General features: G+C 35.2%; 1 protein-coding gene across 2 annotated transcripts; it reads right to left on the bottom strand.

Annotated features, from left to right (window-relative positions):
- Window positions 1–3,844: 3,844 nt before the first annotated feature.
- Window positions 3,845–7,319, bottom strand: LOC140038274 (patatin-like protein 6). Of its 2 annotated transcripts, none has more exons than XM_072083434.1 (2): window positions 7,162–7,319; window positions 3,845–7,019 (listed from the first exon to the last, which is right to left on the bottom strand). In XM_072083434.1, the coding sequence occupies exon 2, from the start codon at window positions 4,805–4,807 to the stop codon at window positions 4,307–4,309; it is 501 nt and encodes a 166-aa protein (XP_071939535.1). In that variant the 5' UTR covers window positions 4,808–7,019; window positions 7,162–7,319; the 3' UTR covers window positions 3,845–4,306. The 2 variants fall into 2 exon arrangements, with proteins under 2 accessions (XP_071939535.1, XP_071939536.1); XM_072083435.1 differs by having other exon boundaries at window positions 3,845–6,209; window positions 6,800–7,243.
- Window positions 7,320–8,947: the final 1,628 nt, after the last annotated feature.

Below are 8,947 nucleotides of genomic sequence, written 5' to 3'. Positions count from 1 at the left end.
GACGCTCATCAATACTTGTACATCTTTTAAAGGACAAAGCAAGGTAATCGACAAGATTCAAATTCATACATGCAGTGATCCAGGGGCATTGATCGATACTAACATGCTGTCATCCCTTACCATCTACATTAATCATAATGCTCATAAATAGTTAAGTGCCTAACTTGTGAGAATAAAGAAACAAAGAAGCTTAGAATGCAAAGTATATAAACCTTAAATTCCGTACATATGATAATGACAAAACAATCTCAAATTTTTACTCTTGATAGTAGCTAGTCTTGGAGAAGATCCTGCAAATGAGGCATGTATTTAGGCCTTTTTGTTGAAGTTAAAGTGGGAAATGGCAACGATACCTGACTATGGCTTGATAAATGGCATCCAATTGGGATTCTAGTCGCCAAATTTTCTGATAATTTCTTAAGAGATAGTAATGGAGTTGAGCAGGAACTGGGAGTTGGATCGGAAGATCTTTACTTAGGTCTTATCTTGTTTCTTTTCTCTGTTTTGTAGTCAATTGTGTTTGTTTTAGTTTTGTTGGTCTGCTTTAGTCCTGGTGTAGCTAGGTGTTTTGAAGCTCTTAGCAGATTAAATTTTGTTCTTTGTTAAAAAAAAAAAATTTGTACTTTGTGGGGTTTTACCCCTAGTTGACTATTTATAAAATGATCTGATATTTGGGGAAAAAAAACACAACTTTTTCATTTTTCTTTCTGAATTGAGGGAGATAAAACAATCTAAATTAGCTAGGCTGATAATTTAATTCATAACTAATATCCATTGCCTAAAAGAAAAAGGCAAAAAAAAAAAAAAAAACTGTAACCAGAATCAATCAAGTATTAAGCCTCGAAATAGACGAGAAATGCCGTATTTTTATTTATCGGCATAAGAAAATGAATTGAATATATAACAAGACATGAATGTACATATAATAGCCAACAACATGAATATCATCTGTATTATAAGCTAAACACCATTGTCAATATGCCTGTTACAATCACTCGAATTCTGCCACCAGTGATTGATTATGGTAGTTGAATAGCCATTAAAGCAACATACTTTATTGATCTATCAACCATAAGTTTGATAGGTTTATTCAATGGCAAATAAATTATCTATGACTGAGTTTATTGCCCTTAATAATTTATCATCACTAAATTTAAACCTGTAAAGAAAAACCTGTCACATTCCACATTTGCACCAATTAATGCCTATTAGAAAAAATCTATAAATTTTAGGGCCACATGGTATGCCAAATATCAAACAACAATTTTTTAGCCCTATTGCACTTTTTAAAAATATGTGTGATCATCAATTACTACCAAATTTGGGTTGTAATGTATCTAAAAAGTGAAATTTAAGGACACAAAGTAAAAGTTTGATTTGCTGACCAATGGTGCTTGGCACTTAAGTGCATACAACCGTCAATTTTCTCGACGTGGTTAACGTATCAAAATTGGAATTGACAGTATAGAGTTAGAACTGATATATGTTGGGGGTGTAAGTTGAAATAGCCTAAGATAATATGGATAGGCTCGAAACGTCATAATCAGGCACAGGAATAGTAAGCAACCGAAACACAAATAGTAAGAAATAAGATTTTGCCTTTCAGGGGAAAATGATAGTGTGGACAATTCAAACTAGATAGTGAAACAAAATTCAGTTAGGCTGAAACAAGAAATCAATAGCCTAATATAGTAGCTCTTGATACGATGCTAAATGGTACACAAAGATGAAGAAAATTATATAAGATTGACGTGTTTTGTAGAGTATTAGAATGGCATGCATATATGGACTCACAACATCTTGTGCATAACTACATATAGTTATGGATGAATTGTACTATACTTATCCACAATCGAAGTTATGGATTATAGATGCATAGATCCCTGTTGAAGATCTATTCTACAATCTTATAACACTTGGCATGTACAAACTAGATATATATTTATATTCCAAGAAAGTACGTCAGAAACAAAATAAAGAAAAAAAAGAAACAAAATAACAAAAGGAGAAACCATCCCATAAGCTTTGTGGAGTAAAATGTCCTTTCCTTTGATTGTTTGCTTTCCAACATTCCGTAATTGGGCATAAAAGAACCATGACCACTGTTTTTTTTTTTTTTTTTTTTGGGAAATCCTAAGAACCTTGACCCTTTTTTTAAAAGTTCTTTGAATTCTATCTTATCAACAAGGAGGGATCTTGGGGAAGGGGATGGTGGGGGAAGGGGGAACGCCTCCTGCTATTGTTGTTGTGGTGTACCTATCTACTGTAACTGATCCTTAGCGAAAATGATGTTGGTAAGGTTCGAACTATGACCAACACTCGAGATGGCCCACTGGTTTGCCATCTTCTTAATAATCTTCACCCAATGTTATTAAAGTAATTGATCTACTCTTCAGAGAATCTTTTCAATAAAATTGGTGGCAGCAGCCTAGCTTATCTTTACTATACTAATCTGGTAAATTATGTAAATTTATCCAAGTTTCATCATTAGTTAATTAGAATTCATGTGAGGAACCTTTTTCTTCATTTTCAGATTTTTATTTATTCATTTATTTTCGCAATACTTAGATTCATTGTCCAGCCCATTCTTGCATCTATCAAATAAGAAGTGGGCTTTACACCTTTTTTTTTTAAAAATTTCCTTCATAGATGAAGTTGTAAGCAGAGATCATAATGTTTAAAAATTACTTTAAATTCATGAATTTCGGCCAAAAGTTCATTTTAAATTAAAAGAATGTTTAAAATGAAAGAAAATCATTAGAAAACCCTTTTTTGGGAAATATTTAGCGTTACTTAATCCTTAATTATAAAGCTTATATTAAAACTCCGTACATTTATGCTTCAAGTCCACAGTAAAATTCAGATAGTTAAATTGTAATTGTTAAATGCCATTTCCATTAATGATTACGAAAAGTTAAACATCATTAATTTGTTATACCAAAAGTTAAACATCTTTTCATTTCTTGTTGCACTTTCATCTCCAATTGTGGTTTGCGCTTCTTACATTGATCGAGAGTGGCTAGAAATGAACTTGAAGCACCACAGATTTTGAGTGAAGCAGACATGAAATAAAGTAGGTTTCCCTTTTTCTTTGAATTAGTAATAAAACGACTCAATTGCAAACCAAAAAAGTTAGCAAATATTTCCAACCATTCTTTAAAAACCAAAAATATAATAGATTAATTTACCATATTAGAGTATGTTTTTTAACAATTCCTTGAAAAACCCAGAAAAAAAATCAGGGGCTATCAATTTAATTTACCATCAGCAATTCATCAAAAGAACAAGAAGGACTCTTCCAACGGGATCCCTTTATGGTGAGAATGCACTGACCGTTCCTACCATAGGTCTGCTGTGACTGTCCAAACGAGAAATCGACCCATCATGGACTGGCCATGGTTGAATTGTTTGCGGTCCAAAACCATTTGGACTTGGAAGCATAAACGACGCGCTTGGCAAGGAGTTTTCGCCAAGCTTGAGAGAAAAATCGGAGGGAAAGGATACTCAAATCCTACACTATAGCAACTGTACGTCCAATTCTTCATTCGAAATTTAATTAATTTTTGTCTTCACTTCTCCCAATTTGGTAGTTGCAACACTTTCATGAAAGGCTTGCCATGTTACTAAATTCTAATGTGATCATTCAATGTTACACTAGGTCTCACTTACACTCATGCTCGCTAACAATTTTTATTTTACTAGTTTTTTCAGCCTCGCGCTACGCGCGAGGGTGCCCTGAATTTGTGTTAATCCAATTTAATTGATAGCAGGTAATAGGAGTGTGAATCAAAATTGAAATCGATAATTCTAAATTTTGAAATTGGAAGTTTTTGATATTCTGGTATTACAAATTTTGGTTGGTTTCCATTTCGTATTTACTCATTTTGAATTTGAATTTGTTATAAATTCTAGGGTAAAATACACGGAACCCCCCTATGGTTTCGCGAAAAGACACGAAACCCCCCTATCGTTTAGAAACATACACATAAACGCCCTAAACTCCATAACTAAAGTGAAAATAGATCTATAACCGGCTAAGTTACCGGCTGCAGGTCGAATACCCAAAATACCCCATTTCTCTCCTGCTGCCCCGCTCTCCCCTATGCGGGCCGCTCGCGACTCTATCCCCGTCGGCAGCTACAATCCCTCCGAGTTTGTCGCTCCCACGGTCTCAGAGTTCACTGACGATGCTCTCTCCCCTAATTGGACTGCTCGCCGGAGCAATTCTGGTAAATTTGCTTCCTCCCTGCCAGCTGGTGGATTTGATATGTCATCCCTTAAACAGAATAATTTCCCGGCTAGTAGTTTAACCACCGTCTCCATTGTCAACATGCCCCCTGGCGGTGAACAGGGTCCTTCCATCCTTCCCCCGGGTAAAGAGCAGAGCGGCGAGGATGCCTCCTGCGCCGGCGCCGGCGGCGACGTCGAAGAAGTCAGCAACGCGGGCATTTGGGTTTCCGGATTTGCGGCGGAGGGTGGCCTCCAGGTGTGCCAGAGACTTGGCAGCAAGAACGCCGTCGGTGGAGCCACCAGCATCAATGGAGAGGATTCGGACTTTGCCGCGGCCGCCTGGGAAGTGCTTGGTGCTGTGGGGAGAAGCAGCAGCAGCAGCGGCAGCAGTAGCAGGAGGAGTAGTATTAATTTTGGGGAGGTGGGAAACGAACTTGGGATCGTCGTACCCAAAAAGGAACTTGTTTTCGAGGATGGAGAAGAATTCACAAGTGAGTTTGTCCACGTCCATGTTGCACTCCAACTGATGAAGCATTGATGAAGCTGTGGTGGTGGTGGATATTGCAGCTGCCGCCATTATCTCCTTCTTCTTGTTTGTGGATATTCTTGTATTGGAGGGGAGGGGACTGACTTAGGAGTGATTAATGTAGTACTTGGTTCTACGTTTAAGGTAAGACTGAAATTGCCTCAACAAATATTAATGGTTCAACTGGCTTAGCTAGCTCCTAGCTATATCAATGGGGAAGGTCTGCATTTGGTATATCAAGTTCCAGTTTGATTTTTTTCTTCCGAGTCCTGTCAAAGGTTTCCGTGTACACTTAGAGTGCTTTTGATTCAAAGTTCAAGGCAAAGCTTTCAAGCTTACGTTTCGTTTCTGGATATACATTGGATTGTCAATTCCTACTAATTTAGCAGGCCACGGGTTAGACGAGAGTATTTGACCTGCTGCCGGTAACTCAGCCGGTTCAAAAGGTAATTTCCACTTTAGTTATGAAAGTTAGGGTGTTTATGTGGAGGTTTTTAAACGATAGGGGGTTTCGTGTCTTTTCGTGAAACCATAGGGGGGTTCCGTGTATTTTACCCTAAATTCTATTTGGAGTTGGCAAATTTTGATTTCACAAAATTCATGAATATAAAAATTATGATTATTGTTATATTATTATTCTATTCATATGATATTAATATATACATGATAAATAGATTTGAAATCGAAATAGGAATTTGGAATTTTGATTTTGATTTCGATTTGTCAATTGGAAATCGAAATTTTTTATTTGAAAGATCTCATTACTGAATTTGACTTGAATTCGATTAATTCGAAATTGGATCTTTTCGATTTCCATTCTGAATTATTGAACTATTCAATTGAAAATTCTGGATTCAATTCGGGTTTGAGCGGCAAATCGGAGTTTTTGGATTTCTACATTTCTAGCGGGTAGTTTGGTGTCACATATTTGCGTTGTCAAAATGTGATGAACTGTGTCAGGTTTTTGTGTGCAATTTGATAAGCGATTGTGTTAGAAAGTTAGATTTCTAAGGCTAACAGCATAAGTCCAGGGAATTGGCCACAACTAAGCAAAAAGTTTAGGTGAAAACCATGCAATGCTCAAACTATTATTACCACTTGCAATAAAGAGATAATTATCAACATGTATGGTGTTAAGAAATCTAGTAGAACAAGAAAACAAAGATGCAACAATGAGTAAATAAAGGTTAGGTAAAAAACATTAGGCCTCCAAATTCAATCAATTGGCATGACAGTTGATAATAACCAATAGCATGGCTAATCATCAAACTGTCAAAAAAGAACACCAACGGGAAAGAAAACTTCTTACCTGACAATATAAATTAGTAGACAATATAAAATAGAGGAACTTGAGCTCAGCAGCAAGGACCAAAGACAGACTGGTAACTTCTTATTTTCAATAATCGTCTCTATCGAAGTACAGCAAGGAGAAGAGAAGGAATGATGCCCTTCACTATCAAAAAGATTAGCGAAGCAAAGGAAAACGGTAAGTGGCAAACAAACATTTGAGTTTTGTAGTCTCAGTCCTACAAAAGCTTAATAACTTCAATAAGAAAGTTTACCTTGTTCAATTATATAAGCAAATACAGGTCATCAACAAAGAAAATGAAATTTTACTTACATAATATGCAGCGGCTGCAAGTCAAAATTTGATAGATGTTCCTTCCTATTATACTTTAATTTCCATTCAATAATTCAACTATTTGAAATATTTGACGAAAAAGATTAAAAAAAGGTGGCCAAAGTTTGAAGAAATTGAAAGACCTCCCCATAGATAGCTTTATGGATTCATCACCCTCACATGACAGACAAAAAATTATGGGAAGAGCTTGTTTGTGAAGAAGGTTTTGACCGCAACATGCTTTCAGGAAACACATTCAGAAGAAAGAAAACAAGTGCTAAAAATGCAAATAATCAGAAAAAGCAAATCAGAAAAAGCAAAATAAAGTTGCTACAGAAAAAGGAAGAATTACAACATGACTAATCTACTTCAAAATTTGTCAAAAACTTATATAATACAAGAATAATCAAAAGAAAACATACCAATTAGGAATGGAAGAATAGGAGGATTTGTGATCAGAAAGCTTTGTGGAGAATGAATTGGGTGATGACCTTTAAAGAGCCATGGTTTGTGTGTGACGGATCAATGGATAATTCGATTGTAGCAATCTCATTTCTCAGCGCAAGCTCTGTCCGATAGTTAGCAGCTAATTTGGGGCTTAGAAAACTTGTATGCGTTTTTAGTGACGCGCATCAATGATTCCTGGAGATGAAATGTTAGAGATAACAGTAACGGCCTCTTCATAATTTTCGCAGTTAACAAACAATAAACTACGGCATTAGCTAACTCAAACTGAAAGAAAACATGCGTAAAAAGTACAAGAGCACAAGAATGAAGGACTAACTCTTGCAGCTACTAACGAACGCGGGCGTGGACTAAAGAATCCATAGCAAGCTTTGTATAGAATGGCCGCAAGAAAAACAAACGATAGAATAATGTGGCGTGAAAAGAGAACACGACACGTAGTTCATAAACCTTGCATATCATGCACGTAGCTGTACAGGTGTACTACAAATAAAAACACCTGGCTGAAGTCCATGCAAACAGCGAACAGCAGCTAACGCACAACCTACATCGCTAAGAATCATCGACCACAAAGCCACCGGGCGGACAGCAGCGAACAAAAGCCATGGAGACAGCTGATGGCAGCCAACGCATCACCCACAACAAAGCCACGCAGACAACATCGAATTTCCAAAAGCCATGCAGATAGCTGATAGCAACAAACTCACCGCTCACAACAAAACCACGCAGACAGCATCGAATTTTCAGGGCCATGCAGACAGCTGATAGCAACAAACTCACCGCCCACCACAAAGCCAAGCAGCAAATTTCCAGCAAAGCCACTACCACTTAATGACAAAAGACCAACCTGCCCCTCAAAGTCACCACAATCGAATGATAACCAGCCCAAATTCACTGTAGCAATCCGAACTCCCACCTTTAGTATAGTAAAGATAACAGTACTAGTTTCGTTCCCGATTCATTTACATGGGCGCTTTATATTTTTCATCATATTTTTTATTTTTTATTTAACAAAAAATTTAATAAGACAACTTAAAATGCTAGTGTACAAAGTGAATATAGTATTTGTAAAACAAGGATTCCAAATAAATACATTAAAAATGGTTGACTTATAACAACTTAATATTTAGTTGTAATCAAATATTATCCCGTAATTGAATTATATTTACTCTAATTAATAGTGATAAGTCAACATATAAGTGAAGGATATGTAGTACACAATAAGTGTAATTACATATGTGATTGTTTCACGACTAAAAGGAACTTCAAAAGCAAACTAATACTTGATGAATTGAATTTCTGTTCAAAGTATTAAATACTAAGAATAGTAATTTTGGAGAGTACTTACAGCACCATGATCACATGCGTACTACTTTGGACTACATCCATTTTCAAAGGAGAGAGCATAAGAATTAATAAAAATTTATAGGAATGAATGGTTGTCTGTACAAATTAAATGACTATTAACAAAAATTTTAATGCATCTCTTTAATTTAATTTCTATACACTAGAATTTTGACCCGTGCATTAACACTTTAAATCAAAATTGTTAAATTATTTTTGTCAAAAGATGTTATTTGGAAAAGAAAAGCTGAAAGATTAAGATGATGTCAATTTTAGTGTCATTTTTTTTTTATCAAAATGTGTTATTTTGAGTAAAAACAAAGGAAAAAAAATCCCTACTCATGGACTTGAAAGAAACTATAATATTGCCTAACCATCCAAATGCATCGTTATTTATATCATAAATAAATTTGTATCAATAAAATTTGTTCATCTTAAAACTTACACTCATTATAAGAGTATTATATTGAATAGGTTCTCAAAATATTATTGTGAGCACCTAATATACCAAAAATGTAAGAAAAAAAAAAACAACATACAAAGAATATATACGTATGAAAAAAGATACTAAACAATCATAAGAATAATTAGGAATGTATATTTACTTTTGAACTTGCTAACAAAGAGCATGGAACTAACTTCTCTATTCAAATTAAGGATAGTAGAATAAAAAGAAAAATAATTGACTAACATGAGTATAAAAAAAATAAAATAATGGTCACAATATGTAAAATTGTGATAAAAAGAAAAAGTTGAGACTA

Source organism: Coffea arabica, chromosome 3e (assembly GCF_036785885.1).
Source record: "Coffea arabica cultivar ET-39 chromosome 3e, Coffea Arabica ET-39 HiFi, whole genome shotgun sequence".
Lineage (NCBI taxonomy): Eukaryota > Viridiplantae > Streptophyta > Magnoliopsida > Gentianales > Rubiaceae > Coffea > Coffea arabica.
The sequence above is the reverse complement of the archived record's forward strand: the minus strand, read 5'-3'. Positions and strand labels throughout refer to the sequence as shown.